Genomic DNA, 17,158 nt, shown 5'->3' with positions numbered 1-17,158 from the left:
GTCAGTAATTATGATTTGGTTGGCTGAAAGCTAATATGATTATTTGTTTAGTTCATCCCCTCTGCAGGTTGATAGCAATGGGACAGTAAGCTAACCTTGTCAGGAAATGCCTGTCTGCCAAACACAGCCTCATGCTTGCAACTAACAGACACAGCTAGAACCCCCTTATTGCTTGCAAAGGGCTGTTGCCTTGGAGTTAACTGCTCGAAGGGTGCAACAAACCAGTGTGAAATTCTGAGGTCTTATTCCCCAAAAGAGCAAGGTGAACTCCTGTGCTGCCTATGCTCCTGAGATGCTGAGCACAGAGGAGTGTTGCTCAGTGCCTTGCAGGATCAGGCTTATAAATGTTTGCACCGCCCCAGTTGATAGCGCTGCTATCTCTGTGCCTCTAGTGAACTAACTGGTGATGCCTATGGGGGTTTAAAGCACTAGGTGCTATGACAGTTATCGTATCTCCCTGGTGAACGTGATGTTCACTGCAGGTTCCAAACTCATCAGCAAAAATGCAGAACCCTCTCCTGGTGCAGTGGCAGGGTTTTGTGAGCAAACACAGTTTGGGAAGGGAGCTTCTCAGTCTTTGGGTCTAAAGCCCTGCCTCTGCAGATCATCACGTCCTGTCACTCCATTCCTATTTGCTTTTAGTGATCAAAAAGGAGTGAGAAAGAGATAAATGAAAAGAGAGGGAACGAAAACTGGGAGAGCAAGCACGTCATGGCAGATGAGAGGAGCAGAGTCCTTCAGTGTGAATGCTCTGGATGACAGTTTTGTGGCTTTTGGTACAAAATGGCATTTTTGTGTGTCTTCTGTCTGGTAGTAATAATGGGAAGAAGCTCTAGTAATTCTTTCTTTCCTTTGGTCTGTCAAAGCCTAATCTCTTGGGTGTGGTTCTATTGCTTTGATGATCCATTTATTAAAGAGTCTAAAGTTTTAACTCTCAGGGAAAAATGACCAAAAGATGAAGTTATCTAGACCCAGAACAAATTAAAGTGGGAATGAAAAACTTTTGAACTAGAGATGTTTAAGCTTTAATGAAGATTCTGAAAGAATATGTCATTCAGGCTATTACAAAAAAGGAGATCTTGGGCAGGACCAGCATCTTGGAAGCAGAAGCCTTTTTACAGCACATGCTATTAGAGAAGGCTCAGCACCGCCGGGCTTCAAAGGCCCCATAAAAACTCTTTTGAGTCATAGGTAAGAGTTTCCATTGACTTCAGTGTGCTGTGGATAGTGCCCCACTTGCAGAGTCTTAATCCTGTGTGTTATCCCAGATCACTGCTGTAGAAATGATTGCAACAGCCAACAACAGGGAGGCTTACAGCTCCCAAACAGCAGGCAGCAGGTGAGCTCTTATGAGTAAGATCTTATTTTCATGCAAATGTCCTTGGTAAGTGAGAATAAGGAACCAGAGAAAAAAATACCTTGAATAGGAGACACAAATGGAATTGTTTTTCAATTGAGTGTTTTCAGTGTATGCCTTTATGCCTCAGATAAGACATTTATTGCAAGGCAATGAATTAAAGTGAATCACTATTGATAGTAATGCCCTGTCATAATAAATCCAACCTCTTAGATATCCGTCAAGAGGTATTCTCCTGAGTCCTCACCGAATGCACTATGGTTAGTAGATGGCCAGAGGGGAACTGGGGGCATGGACCATGTGGTATCATCACCATCTTACTTCCACAAGCATCCCACTTTGTGGGATTTCATTAACTAAGTCATTAGCATTAATATAGCCAGTGTTAACCTGCTATGCTCGGGTAGTCTTCTGGGATAATGGGTTCCCTCTACCTGTGTGAATTATGATGGGAGACGATAGTGTGTCGTTAGTTCCTTGAGGCATTCCCAACCTGCCACTGAGGAGACCTAAGTGTGGTGTTCCCTGTATGTATGGTATGAAATCTGGCCCCACTGAGCCAGTGGCAGGAGTCCCACTGCCTTTGAAACATCAGAATTTCATTATAGCATGTAAACTCCTTTGTATCTTATTTCACAGTATTTACATACTGCCCTGCGAGACTTCGGGTCCTGCAGCCTGTGTGAGACTTTTCAGCGGTATCATAATACGAAATGGTATTTACACATAAACATTTCAATTTATTTTGTGTTCTGAGCACAGGGAAATGCTGTGATATCTTTACATTTTCCACACCGTAGTGCCTGATCTACTAAGAATGACAGCATATTTCTGAAGCATTTTGATCTGTGCATGCATGTATGCATACATATATTTGTCTTTTGGTATGCGTTTGCTGGTGTGGTTTTATCTTTTAATGACATAAATAGGGATATATATTCTAAAGATATTGTAAGGATATAAATTAGGGTGGATTTTGAAGTGTTCCCTTAAAGTATTTGCCAGAAATGTTGTTCTCTTGCAGTAATGCACATTGTAATGCTTTTCCTGCTTACAAAAGGAAAAAAAATGGAGCAAATTGTGTGTAAGTAAATACATTCCTCCTCACCCTTAAGTTTATCGCTGTCAGCTGATATAATAGGTTTCTCACCAGAGTTGAGGCAGATGAGTGGGCTCTGAATCCTGAAGGGAGGCAGACAGCATAGCTATTTTGTTTTTAGATTTCAAATGGTTTTGAGGGCCTGCCGTCAGATGGGGAGAAGTCCCGGGCTTTGATGGTTGTTAAATTACAGACTGCGCATTTTGACAACCCAACCGAGCCCAGGCTTGGTAGGAATTCATTACACCCAGGATGCAGAGCGCAGGGACGGCGCAGCGCAGGATGGCCACAGCTCCCTGCCAACAAGCACTGCACCGGGCTTTTCCAGAGCCCAGCATCATGGCCTTCTGGTGGCTCTGCAGCTCGGTTACTGATGGCCCGTCAGCTGGGGGTCACTGGCGGCAGCAGGGGACCACAGGCTGTGATTCATTGAGTGCACCGTTAGGGATCTGTAGCTCGCCGCTCTCAGCCAAGAGCAGCACATTAGCTACATGACATACATTATGATAGTGCCAGCAAAGTGGTCAGTGCCTAACTGGGATATATTGCAGCCTGCGGAGTGGCTGAGGGCTGCAGCACAGAACATATGGAGATTATTTCCTGAATTTATGCAGCACATGTTTTCCTATAAATTAAATTCAGAGAAAATGTTTATCATAATAGGGTGATGCTCACAACAGCCTTCCCTGTTATGAATTACAATGACCTCTCTCAGCTCACTGGGTGCCCAGCAAAATGGCTTCATGCTGTTGGAAACAATAGCGTGTACGTGGTGTCAGGGTCTGAAAGCCTGACCAAAAGGCTCTCTAACTAAAAGCAGGGGCTTTTTTCTCCTGCCCCTCACCCCACCCTGTTGCTTCTCTTATTCTTCTCTCTAGAAACTACGCAGTTTCCTCCTGAAGTGCCAAGTTGCCAAGAGAGTGGGCAAATGCCCCAGTGTCGGCTCCGTAATTAAGTGGGTGCTGCCCTTGCTGAGGGGCTGCTAGACAGCAAAGGCAGCTCTGGATGTGGGGGAAGCCCCACTTCATGGGTGAGGGCAGCGTGGGTTGCCAAAACAGCAGGATGGGGGCCATTAGTCAGAACAATGAGCAAAGCAGCACGTGTCCCTTCTGTGTCCTTGGACTGAGGATCCTGAGTCTTTTCTAGGCAAATATTTGATGTTCTGTTGCCTGGGGCTGGGACAAAATCATCTTTGCCTTTTCCTTGGGTGTGCTGAAGCAGGTGAAGGAAAAATATAGTAGAGACAGTCAATGTAACTACCTTCCTAAAGCACGAAAGATAAAGTTATGTTCCTTACAACTCTGTGTGTGAGATCTTTAGTAGAGGAAATGCAGGAGCTGCCACATAGGAGCAAATTGGAAACTCATAATTAAAATATAAATATATACACGTGTGTCTGTGTCTGTGTCTGTGTGTGTATATATATAAAGCAATGGATACCAGACAGCAAAACAATCTAGGGTTTGCTTTGGGGCAAATCGCCATGGAGTCAGTACAGACTGATAGAGTGTTTTCAGCTGTGCTTAAGGGACTTGCTTTTTCATTTGCAGCTGATTACAGGCTAATAGGATTTCAAAGATTTCTCGGAGAGAACAGTTCACATCTCATTGCATTTGATTCTTTTCTTTTTTTTTTTTTATGTTTCATTTATCATACTGATACCTACCTTAGAATAAATTTTATTACTCTCCTGTTTAGCTTCTTGAACTGAATTTTTCCCCTTGGTCCCTTGCTGCTGTCTAATTGGCAGTTTTCAAATCATTTGGGACTTTTGGAAAGATCCTATCAGCCTTTTGTGTGATAGAAGAGAATGGATCATTGGAATAAAAAATAATGTTGCGAATCTTTTTAGGTTTAGTCCTCTCTTCTCTGTCTTTCACTAATACATGCATGATGTGGCTTGTAACGTTATGTTGTCTTAACGAAAATTAACAATTTGAGAGCAACTCATGGGAACAACCAATACAGCTGAATTTTATCGGTACAGACTAATTCTGTGACTGACCTTCTCTGTTTAGTGGCAGTAGTAACCCTAGTTATTTTTCTTTAGCAGCTGACATGTTGGGAACACACACTTAGCCTGTAAATATGGATTCAGGAGGAAAATGAATACAGCAGTGTTCAAAGCAGCCAAAAGCTTAGAAATAATGTTCTGCTGTGACTTTTCCAAACTGACATCTTGATGTTGGGATTATAAATGAAACCATTGTTCCAGCAAAGGCCAAGACTAATAGACAGCCTTTATTACTGGTCCATTGGCTAATTCTGCTTGTCTAACCCCTTTGGATGGACACAGTGTCAGAAAACATACTCACAGAGGTTGCTTTGTGTGAGATTTGGCCTGCTGAGTGATTACATGAGGGCACAAAGATATCTCAATGACAAGTGTTCTTTGACTAAAATTTGTAAAGTCATTTTCTTTCCCTAGGCCTTGGAGAGGAATGAACTGATTTTTAATCTACAGCTTCTATGAGTGATATTTACTTTGTGTCCTATCACCCTTCTATTCAGCCGTTCTCCCCTTCCAAGCAGGTAAACCTCTGCTTAGAAGAAATTGTTTCTTCTGCTGAGCCTTGGTGCAGTTGACAGCTGTCATATACAAGCACAATACTTGAATACATGTCTTTAGAGCTAGACAGTCTTAGAGAGCTTTAATCTTTTCTCTTTGCACATGCAGGGAATGCCTAGGAGCCAGAGACCCCTATTGCGGCTGGGATAACAAGCAGAAGCGATGCACCACCATTGAGGACAGCTCCAACATGAGCCTGTGGACTCAAAATATTACTGAGTGCCCAGTAAGTGGAAGGAGTGGAAATATTTTACATATACTGGTGTGTGAGTGTGTGTGTACGTGTAAAAGGGAGAGGGAAAGTGAGTGTGTGGCAGCCTGATGAGGACTGGCTGTTAGGAGAGCATGGAGAGCCCAGTGTCACACGCCAATATCTGTGCACAGCCTCTTGTTTAGAACACAGAGACCCCAAATGTATTTGTTTGCTCCCAAAGATCAAACAAAGCAAGAGATCAACCAAAGTCTGTGAGATCCCAAAGCAAGCATTCAGTCCTCCTCATGCCCACTCATGCCTTGAGTGAAGAAGATTGGATCATGCTGTTGGGTTACTGCTGAGAACCATGTAAGCCCCAGATGAAACCTGAGCTTTCTCAGGGCTGCTCCACTGTCTGCACCATTTCCTTGGCTTCCCTGCAGGTCAGGGAAATCAGAATAGCTGACTACAGCATGCTTGGGCAGCATTCAGTTAATTTTCCTCTTGCATCCCTGAGCTGGGCCCAGGAGACAACACTGGTGAAGAGGTGTTGCACTGGCAGGAAGAGGCATCTAGGGAGCAGCAGAGAAACAGGGCATCCATGAATGGTTTGCAGAAGGAACAAAAAGATACAGTATGTACTAGAGAACACAAGGGAAGGAAAGAGTGTAACCAAGAGAGGGAGTATGAGAAAGAGAGTGTTGGGTTCCAACCTCACTTCAGCAGACCAAAGAGCAAATCTACGTGATGTTGCAAGGAGAAGGTCTTCTTTCCTTGCCCTGGTCTCCATCAGATGCAGTAGTTAAAAAAAAAAGTGTCTCTGCTTGAATCAGTTTGAGTTGCCTCTCCAGCTCCCTTCCCTCCCACCCACCTTCCTCTGACGACAATATTCAGTTCCTGGCTGTGATCCCCAGAAGCTGTCTGGCCAAATTTGATTCCTGCTGCTTGAACCGTACCTGCAAGGTGGCTGGGGAGGAAAACCAGTCTTGTTAAATAAATTGGGGGGGAGAGGGGGGAGAAATTCTCATTAATGTCCATCGTTATTATCTAACGTCAATTAGCATGTTAATACTGCTAAGTCTGGTAGATAGAGAGAGAGGACTGGATGGGTTATATCTTCAGTATGCTATTTCTGTCTGGAGGTGCTGGGATGTTTATTCCCCTTATCTTCCTTACTTCTCAGATATTTTCCTGGGAAATATTAGTCATTACTTCAATCCATCCTCAGCATGGCAGGCTTAAGTTGTTCACTGCTGGATTCAGAGGCTTGTGTGTTTATAACCCTCCTGTGTTGAACTGGGATGCCAGTGCTTCTTGATTGCCCATGCTGTTATCTTGTCCTGCTTAATGCCTGTGTCTGTTGATAGGTGTGTGAGGTGTTAATCCTCTAGTTTGAACACGTCTGCTGTGGTGCACACTAGGGAACAGGCTACTCCAGATCATTGTTTCAAGGTCATAAAAATCCAGCGCAGAATATTCAGGAGCTTTGGCTGTTCTTGGGGTGCTAGTTTTACATTTGTTTTAGCATTTCCATTGTAGATTATTTTCCGTGTAGGTGCTCTCATGCTGGTGCCTACATCAGCCTTGTGCTCTTCAACTGACGGGCTGCCAAGCTGTTTAAAGTCCACATGCAAGGGCTTTCTTTTTCTTTCTCTTCTGCTCCTCGCTGGAATGAATTCACCACTGACGTGGAGTGGGATGGCTCATTTAAGCACCTACATCAGCAATATCCAAGTATTTCCTTGTGTTCAGAGCAGGACAAAGGTCATGGTCAACAGAGGCAAGAGTCTAGGACAGCATGTGCAAATGACCACTGGAAAGGTAGGGGAATGCAGTGACTCAATGCCAAATTTCGCTCCTGAAAAAGACCTGTCTGGGAGTTTAGTCGGATGAGTTACTGTGTTAAGAAGTCCTGACTTTTCTCACCCCACTTTTCTGGGCCAAGCACCAGGCACTCAGCTGTGCTGGTACAGCTGTATGTGAGATCAGAGTCAAGTGTGACATGGGGTAGATTAAAAGCACCCCTCCCAAATAAACTTTTCCTAACCCAGATAATGTCAGTGAGTTCTTCTGCAGCCTAGCCCACAAACAGATGTCCTGGCACAGCTGAGAGACTGGCATGCAGCAACTTTTAAAGCCAGAACTGGCATATTACTGAATTACATCCTACAGGGGCCAGGCATTTGTATGAGTCAACCACAACACTAACACAACTTGACTGCTGCTCTTGTGCAAACATGCTTGTTCAGAGCTAGCCTAAACATCTTTGTACAGCACTACATTGTACCACGGATTCCCACTCTCCAGCTTTAATATTAAGGGACCTTAGATAGAGGGTTAATCATATAGTGTTAACATAGTACCTTGGGCAATGGTTAATATATGTTATTACCAGTTAACATCCAGAACCTCCTAAAGGTTCGTTGCTGAGGCTGCAATGTCAAACATTTTAACATTGAGAAATGATAGGACACAAATTGCACATGCTGCTCTTCTTTTCCCTGTATGTGTATGTGTCATATCAGGGGGTCCTGAATACATGATTGCATGCTGTTTCTTCTTAGGCTTGGGAGAAGGGAGTGAGGTGCTTTTTGGTTTTAGGTAAACTGAACAAAGCCACATCCTACTTTATAGTATCTTACTGGTGCCAACGTGAGCCACCAGCAGGAAAGGAACTTTAGATTTGGCTAACAAACTCCACTAGCCAAGGTCATGGAGTCACTGTTGGTAGTGGTTGGCAAGTTAGGAATTGAGTATTCCCAATAAAGTGTACCGTCCTCCATATTTCAAGCCAAATGATGCTCTTCCTCGCAAATTTTCATCCCAGTCCCGCTCTATGTGTCCAGCAAACCCCTATCTCAGTTATCTGGCATCTGCTCCATGCTACCTCATTTTCTTGCTAATCAGTGCCAGTCTCCCCACTCCTTTTTTGGGGTGTCTAGCAGACTTGTACCCTGCTCTCAATTCATGTGGGCTCAGCCACTCAGAGCTGCAGTGTGCACGATAATCCTGCTCTGGCCCACACTGAAGCATGCCCAGTGCGCAGAGAAGACTTCAGGTGCCAGGATCAAAATCTATGAGTCTCTGAAAACTGAGAATTTTCCTCCCCACCTCCCAAGGATTTTATGCGCTAGACAGATTTGAATGGCTTTTCATGGGAATTGTGAAAAGGTGTTACAAGGACATAAAGTTCAGTTCCTTGCTCTGAACACTAGCTTGTTTCAAGGAAAAGGTTGCTACTTATGGACATTCTTTTTCCCTAGATTTGATTTTAGAAATGGTTGAAATATTTTGACTGAAACTTTGCAAGACTTTTCAGCTTCTATCAAACAGCCAACATGGAAAATTCCAGCTGAAATAATTAAAGCTTGGCAAAGTTATAAGCAGTTGATATCTGAATCCTAAGAGGAAGCATAGATGAATGGAAAGAACAAGGAATACTTCTAGCCTTATCTGTAATATCAGAATAAACATTGAAAATATCCTGGTAGCGGGGGGTAGGAGTGGTCAGTCTGAATTTTTAGATCCTGCACTTGAGCCTTTAGATGGTACAAGGAAAAATGAAAAAGTGATGCTTTTGGTGGGAGTATGGCAGTTTATAGAATATGAGAACTCTGGAATTGGTAATTGTCAGATGAGAGAAGGACATTTGATCACATGTGTTTTTAAAGATGTCCTCTCTGTCTGATGGGCACTGTGTTGGCTACAAAGGGTTTGCCTTGTAAAGATATTCCTGAAAAAGATCAATGCCTATGGGTTTTTATCCCACTTCCCAAGTTTGCTCGTTTGAAGATATTTTTATGAATTTAAAGATGGAATAATAATCCATATGTAATTTCTTAAGTATAAAAACTTCCCACACTCACAACGTGACATGTTTATAAATCTCAGCATTTCGGTTATGGCTGCTTATTTGTTTAATTTTTGGGTTGCTTCCCAGTATCACTTATGAGCCAATAATTATTTGTCAGCTTTTTTTTTTTTTAATTGAAGCCATGGGCCATATCATACCATTGATTTCTGAACAGAACTCCCTGCTGGAATCAGCAAGGCTTTCTGGCTCAAAAATGAATAGAAATGATCCAATACTTGGATTATGACTTTTGTAAGGCAGGAGGAAAAAGGAGATAAAAATCTAGTATTAAATATCTCAAAGTAGTTCTTTTGATTTTTTTTCCCCCTGACTTTTAGCAACCCTAATGTATTGATTTTTGACTGCATACATGTTTAAAACAACAAATTCAACAACAACAACAACAAAACTCAGTGTTCTCTTCTCTGGGCAGCTTGCCTTGTAACCTGCAGCCCAGAGCAAATTTTTACGACGACATGATAATCTATTGCAAACAAAGGTTTACAACAGATGCTTGAAACCCGCTGACTGCAGCCTGACGAGCGCAGTAACAGATCTAAATTACTTCCATGCCACTGCTGCATATTTTTGATGCTGCTGTAGATGGGTGAGAGGGGAAGATGACAGCCCACCAGAGGTGTATTGTGAGTGTTTAACGTAGTGCCAGACTTGGAGAATAAGCACAGAGCAGCGTGTTTCAGAGGATGAGTGTTTGAAAGCACTGCTCCTGTGGCTGTGGTTGGCTCCCTGCATGGCTCCCGAGCAGGCTCACAGCCTCTCCGTGCCTCGGTTTCCTTGTGTGTAAAGCAGGAGAAATGATTTCCCCCCTGGGACGGCCCAGGGGACTGATCCTGCTGACTGCGGAGCTCAGTGAGGCATGGCACAGCGGGGTTTGTCAGCAGTAGCTGGCTCAGATTTGGGGCCAGGGCTGTTCGCCAGGGCCCCAGCCTCTTCCTTTCTTCACCCTTCGTTGCATGCAACACTGAGGCCAAGTCCAGCGTTGCCTTTGCCAGCGGTTTTACCAAAGCTGCTGAGCGTAGCACCACCCCATGCGTGACACCAGTGGGGATGAGCCACTTGCAGGCAGCCACCATCCATGCCATCCCGCCTGCGAGGCCCTGCGCTTTGGGACATGGGGTGGGGAGGATGGAGGGAGCCACTGGGGGAGAGTGCATCATGGTGCTGCGCTGTAGCAAGGAAATAGCTGTACCTAGGCAGGGCCAGCGTGGATGTCTTTCCGCCTCGTGTTTCTGAAGTCAGGAGCACAGGGGAAGCCAGGGCAGCGGTGTTCAGGGCAGCTTTGCAGACATGGTCCTGGAGTTGCTGGATTTTGCAGTAGCGGTGGAGTGGGCACAAGAAGGCAGGGGTGGCCTGGGAGCGATCCTGGGAGGAGCAGGCAGCGCTCATCTTCTCAAGTCAGCCGTGGCAGCGAGGGCCCTAGCAGCTTGCTCCCCCAGTCCTCAGCGTAGGGCTCACCTAGCAGCACTGGCTAAAACAAGGCACAGGGGAGCAAGCTCTGACACCCTATCTCTTGGAAGGTCTTCACCAGTCCTGGGCTGAAATAGTTCTGTTTCTCATGCTTTTGGTCTGCCAGGACTACCGTATTTTTACTTCTTCATTACAGTGCACAGGAAGCTCAAGCCCCAGCCTGTTCAGGGCTGTACAGGCATGAAGCAAAGGGCAGAAGAAACAGATAGCAGCGTGGTCTGATCTATAAATTGCCTTGAGATGAATTCTTGCTCTTTAGCCTGCTATGTGATCCTCAGCATTAATTCTATTCACCACCATCTCCTTCACTTTTCTATCCTACACCCAGCTTAGCCATTTAGGCTACGGCTGTGTTTAGAAAGGGAGCCAGTTCTTACTGCGTGTTTGGACAGGGCCAAACTCAGTGAGGCCCCAGTCTCAGCTGGTCACTGTGGTTATACGAACGCTAACTCGGAAAATATTCTGCAGGAACAGTCCCAAGCACTGCAGAGGCAGGAGCATAATGGAGTGGGGACAATCAGCACCAGCCGTTGTGTTGCTTGAAAGGCTGAAGCTGTGCAGTGTGGGATGAGGGAGCGTGGTGGTTTTGTGGTGTGGCAGATGATGGATGCTTGTGCCCGGTGTGGTGCTGGCTGGGTTGGTTCGGGTGCCTGTGTGCACATGTTAGGTATGCGGGGTGGAATTTGGAGGGTAAATATTGATGCGGCACTGTCTGAAAACAACCCTCTGTTTTGAATCCTGCTCACAAGCACAGACAGCTCCCATCTTAAGCTGCATCCTAATCCCCCTGGCAGCTTTGTTTGGCATTTCTGTTGTGGGGCTGTCTCCAGAAATGTAAACTTGCTATTAATGACCTTTTTTCTTTTAAAATTAGGTGAAAAACCTGACAACAAATGGAAGATTGGGGCCTTGGTCCCCATGGCAACTGTGTGAGCATTCGGATGGGGACAGCACAGGCTCCTGTATGTGTAGGTCACGTTCATGTGACAGCCCTCGTCCTCGCTGCGGAGGTCGCAGCTGTGAAGGGGCCAGGATCGAGGTCGCAAATTGCTCAAGGTACTTCAGCATCTTTGTGCTTTTTAGGAAGGGAAAAGGAGTTGTGCCTGTCCACAGCTTAGCTCCTTCCTTGTGTTTCTGTGACCATGTTGTTGTATCCTAGCCAAACTGAGGTATGTGAGGTCCAGCTTGAAGTCAGTGAAAAATGAAGGAGCCCAAGGGCTCTGAGAGAAGGGACTTCAGCCAGGGCTCTTGAAAGATGAGCACCCCAAATTAGTGTACGCATTAACCTTCCCTACGCTGTGCCTCAGTTTCCCTCAACTGTACAGTGAGTAGTGACCCATCAGAAGGAGGTGAGTAAGGAAGGCAGAGGTAGTTGTTAGCCAACTGAACAACAATAAGCTCAAAAAATCCAATAAGCTCATCATTTTTCAGAGTTTGGATTCCGAGGTTGCATTGCCAAAAGCGAGCAGAGCTCCTTCAGAGCAACGCTTGTAAAGACAGAGCCTAGCCTCGCTCCAAGCAAGGCTTGTTTGCCTTGTTCTGCGAGTCTGTGAACTGTCTGCAGCACGCTGGCTAGGTGAAAGCAACAGATCATTGTCTGGCAGCGAGCAGCACTTGCTGCTCGCTGCTTGCTGCAGCGCATGCCTGCCGGGGACAGCACTTAAACAACGCATGTAGCTCAGCTTGTGTCGAAGTGCTGCCGATCCAGGGAAGCCTGAAGCTCGTGCTTGAGCAGTATGGAAGCTGAATGTCCTCTGGTCGGGTGCCCAAACATAGCCATGGTGTTTGTGTCCATGTTACCCCACCACCCTCAGACTACCTCATGTCATGACTCAAGGAAAGACGATGCAATAGTGTAAGCACTACTTAACCAGGGTGGGGCCAGCCAATATTTTGGTAAATATTGGGTCAATACAGTTTTTATCTACTTTATCTTCTCCATAAACATTCGTTCCATTAAGGACAGCTGTCTCTTGACTCATCCCTGGAGATCAGTGCTGGTCTTGGCACCAAAAATTCAGCAATACTCATGTTTTAATTGGCATCTCTCCTTCCAGTTGTGGGCTGTGCTGCCCAAAAGGCGTGCAGTCATTCCTGCCCCTGTGCTGCCACCACGGGCTGAGCGAAGCCTTCCCCAGGCAGGCTTTTTATGTCAGTGGCAAATGGAAAGTGTGCCAGTGGGATGGGTTTCTCAGCACTGCTCTGATGGCCAAAGAGGCAGGAACAGCTTCTAAGAAGGGGATGAAAAATAGATTATTCAATCTTAAGACATAGGGAAACAGCATGGTTTGAAAAATAGGGACATCTGGTCATCCTACATCCGCCTCAGCCCTCAAATTTCCTTTAATTGACTTCATATGGCATTGAGGTTTCTTTTTGCAAAGAGCGAGCAGGATGCTTAAAGATGAGTTCTATTAGAAAGCTGGAGATCTGAAAATGGAAGGTGTCTTTATTTCTGTTAAAAATACTGAAACACAAATAGATGCTGAGAATTGTTGGTTTTTTGAGGAATTTTTAGTAGAAATTACTTTCCCTTTTTTGCTGCAATAACAGCAACCTTCCATTTGATTTTTTCTTTTCGTGATTTTACACATAATCTTTCTTTTGGGTTAAGGAGTGGGGAGGTAGTATATGGGTTAAAACATGGCAGAATAAGATGGAATAGTAGGATTTTTATATAAGTGAGTTTCTTGTTCTTTGACCTTGTTTGGGGCGGGAGAGGGGAAGGGAAGGAGGGAGAGGGATGAGAGAACAAGAGGAGGAGGGGAGAAACATCTAACAGGGTTCTGAAATAAAGCTGCCAAGAACAGGCAAGAGCTGATAACAAATACAAAAAGTGTGAAGGGCAATGTGGGTTTTAACTTTCATCCTCTGCCCTGATTGGTGCTATGCCAGAAAATATTTCTTGCCAGCAGTGTTATTAGTTCAGTAAATGCTTTGAAAATTAACATCTGTTTTCAAGCTTAGCTTTCAAGAACCAGAGTGCACCTGAGTTGTTTTTTGACTAGACTTTTTAGAAAGGTTTTTCTTTATAAAAAAAAAACCCAAACCAATGAGATTTTTTGGCTTAAGGCAGTGAAGTGTCAAGATTAGGCAGTTCTGTAAGACAGAGCATTGCCACTGGCTCCATATGAAATGAAACCTGCAGCACAGAAGAGATGAGATACAGTTCCTCCTCTCCTGCTCCAAGGTTCAGTAGTGCTGCCAAATCAGAGGAAGGTGAGCTTTAATAAATGCAAGATTTTAAAGATGAAAATGTTGGCTTCTGTGTAAGCACGCGGTTGAGTCACCGCATGGCAGCAGCGTCGCAGGAGCCGACTGCCTGCACGTGCTCAGCCTGTCGTAGGAGCGAGGCACAGAGCATTTGCCGACATCTCTGTCGCTGAGGTGTGAACTAAGGGGTTTTACATCACATTTGCTTCAGGCCAAGTTACCACCGCTTAGCAGAGATGTGATCACTCATTAAACCATGAAACTAAGATCCTGCCTCTGAGCTCTTAATTGCTTCTGGTTTCTGTAGATTTAAGGTCACGCTACAGTGACGTCTGCAGGTGGCCATGAAAGCTAGAAGCAATTATTGTTATTTTTAATGAAATTTGAGATTTCCACTTAATAGGATTCAATGCTGAAGGCTTTAGGAAAACACCAAATGTTATGAGGTTTGTGATAAAACCATGGGAGCTGGCAGTAGTATTGCTGTAAGAGATTTAAAGCATCAGTACCTACTGAATTAGCAGAGGGTAGGTTTTTTACATCCTTTGGCACAACTGGCATTCGTGAGCCTCAAAACCTGCACTCTTTGTGCAGAAGAGTCCAGGAAATACAACTTTGGGATAAGCCATTGGCTCAGAAAAAGCGGAGTTATGAAACATGGGGGAGATGGTGGGGGAATAGTCAGCGAGAGTTATAGCAACCACACTGTTGCCCAGCAAATCCTAGGAGGCATTTTCAAAATCATTCAGCATTAGCTTCATTCTCTTCCTTTCCAATTCTTAGAGACTTCAATGGGAGGAAAGTTAGGCCAATGCTAAGCACTTTTGAAACTCCCTTTTCTAAATCTCCACTGATATAAAGTCTGGTTGAAATTAATAATCTCTTCTCCAATGAGTTCAATGATTCCCCCATCAGTGCCTTACGTGTTTTGTTGTTAAGCACGGCGTGATGTGGGCAGACCATTAGCTCATCCCCATACTCCATTCTCTCTCACTCTCTTTATTAGAAATGGCGCTTGGACACCCTGGTCTTCCTGGGCCCCGTGTAGCACCTCCTGTGGGATAGGCTTTCAGGTCCGCCAGCGATCCTGCAGCAACCCCGCTCCACGGTACGGGGGCAGGGTCTGCGTTGGACAGAGCAGGGAAGAAAGGTAAGAGATGTCCACAACGCCATGTGTTCACTTCTGTGGTTATAATGTTGGCAGCTGGAAGTGGTGGCTCTTATGTGAATGCAGATTAAGGCTGTTTGGCTGAATGCACAAAGCAGAAGGCCTTCCAGAGCCTGGGAGGGAAGAGGTTGCTCACATGCATGGCCACTCTCTTTCAACCAGCCTGTGAACATCAGAGACTTCAGACCTACCTCCACTCTCAGGCAGGACCTTTCAGACCTTCACAAGTATTCCTGTCCCCCAAACAGAAGGCTGACCTCCTCAACGAAAGAAGCTGTGCCTGCTGTTAGCAGTGTAGAGTTTATAGATACAGTTAACTGTTCTGATCCATCCCAGAGGCGGCAGTTGAATATGTGCAGCTTTCACTGCCAATTGCACCATTCCTAAGTCTCTATTAATTGTGCTGATGCACCAAAAGAAGTTCAAGACAAAATATAGCTTAACTCACAGATTCAGGGTTGAGTTTTTGCAGAGCTTGGCATCAGAAAAACATCTTTTTTTCCCCTCTAAACTAAGCAAATTTCATGCAAAATCACTAAAAGACAATACTTTTTGAACCTAGAGAGCCATCTGCACTATTACGCTTCTTCAAGCCCAGCCCCTCATTAAACACATGCTTCAAGGCATCCCAATTTGGTTTCCAGATTTGACATTTCATTAAAGGCCACCTCTGCTTGGCAGTAGGCTGTTGCTTGTCCCTTGAGTGGTCACTTAAGACAGATCTCTCTGCGTTTCTCAGAATACAAAGGGCAATTCATTTAACTTCCTTGATTCAGGACATTTTAATGTTTGGTTTGATTTGTGGCCATTCACAATGGTCCCTTTTGGGTTTTAAAGACTACATCTGAGTCAATTGCAGTCCTGTGTGATTCAATTTGAGAACAATATTGATTAAAAAGCTGAACAGAATTAAAGTTACCTTTTGAAAAGGGAACATGAAATAGCATTAATTTAGGGCCTGCTTTTAGATGCATATAGCATCTAGTTCAGCTCCAGTTGCAAACACTAGTTTCTTAGGGTCCAAGCAGTAGTAAGGGCCAGATCGTGCGAAGAGAAGATTGTCAAGTGTTTAGCACCTGCCATTAATGACAAATCACTGTTGAGTTGACCTCCGCCTAGTCATCCCATTGAAAATATTTACCATCCACTCTCTCTCTTTGTGACACATGGGCTTCAGCTTATGAGCTCTTTTGTGAATTCAGTACATAAAAGTTTTGAGATTAGAGCACTTCCTAAAACCCAATCTTGACCATTTACTCCAATTGTCTCCCTGAGCTCAGCCTGGTTAACCACTCCCCATTCTGTACAAAGGGTACAGTTCTCTGCCATGAACAGGAATATTGCTAATCTGACTGCTGTGTCAGCCTTCTGCTGGCTTTCTGTGCATGCATGAATTGCACCCAAATGCAGTGTGCAGTCTTGCGTCCATCACCGTTTTCTCCCTCAGATGTGCTGACATGGATATTTTTTGAGCAATGCACTTTCTTCTTTCAGATTCTGTAATGAGAACAGTCCATGTCCATTACCGATTTTTTGGTCTTCATGGGGTCCTTGGAATAAATGTAGTGTGAATTGTGGTGGAGGGATTCATTCAAGACAGAGGTCCTGTGAAAACGGAAATACATGTCCAGGCTGTGCTGTGGTATGTATTGTTTATTGACATTGCATAAGGGGCACCTATTGACATCTACCATCTAGGAACTTGGTATTTAACTCCTCTCTCCATCTTGGTTTTATTTCTTATGCTAGAAGAAAATGCTGTCCTCAGCTTTTGCTGGAGAGGGTGCTGAAATGAACTGAGAAGCAGAGAGGTGGCAGATTCCCGAAGTCAGTGAAGCTGGTGTGAGAGTGTGTGTGTGTCAGAGTGTGTGTGTGTGTGTGTGTGTGTGTGTGTGTACAGATAGGGACAGACTGGTGTACAGAGGACTTCCTTAGGCCTCTGTAGGCTTAGATATCAAGTCCTTTACCTGAAAGCACTACACATTATTTTCATCTGTCCCACTCCCAAGGATGTTCCTATTGAGTCAATGAGACCCTACACACATCAGAAATGAGTCTCACTGTCATACTTGAGTAAACAACAGGTAAAACACCTAGTTCACCCATCAGTTAGACAATGGCTACTCATTTTCTCTCTTTATTTTCCCTTTCCTATTCTGGCAGCTGTTTTCATGCAGCTGTTTTAATTAGTTTTGTGGAGAGTTTTCTTTCAGTGTAA

General features: G+C 44.6%; 1 protein-coding gene across 1 annotated transcript in view; it reads left to right on the top strand.

Annotated features, from left to right (window-relative positions):
- SEMA5B (semaphorin 5B) overlaps positions 1-17,158 on the top strand; it is a 132,576-nt gene that overhangs the window by 88,782 nt on the left and 26,636 nt on the right. The window contains 4 exon segments of the mRNA XM_050899525.1: positions 5,134-5,251; positions 11,434-11,615; positions 14,779-14,922; positions 16,435-16,582. Of these exon segments, the coding sequence (XP_050755482.1) occupies positions 5,134-5,251; positions 11,434-11,615; positions 14,779-14,922; positions 16,435-16,582 (592 nt within the window).

This window comes from Gymnogyps californianus, chromosome 7, assembly GCF_018139145.2.
Source record: "Gymnogyps californianus isolate 813 chromosome 7, ASM1813914v2, whole genome shotgun sequence".
In the NCBI taxonomy this organism is placed as follows: domain Eukaryota; kingdom Metazoa; phylum Chordata; class Aves; order Accipitriformes; family Cathartidae; genus Gymnogyps; species Gymnogyps californianus.
Note: the sequence above shows the minus strand (reverse complement) of the source record. Positions and strands in the feature narration are given on the sequence as shown.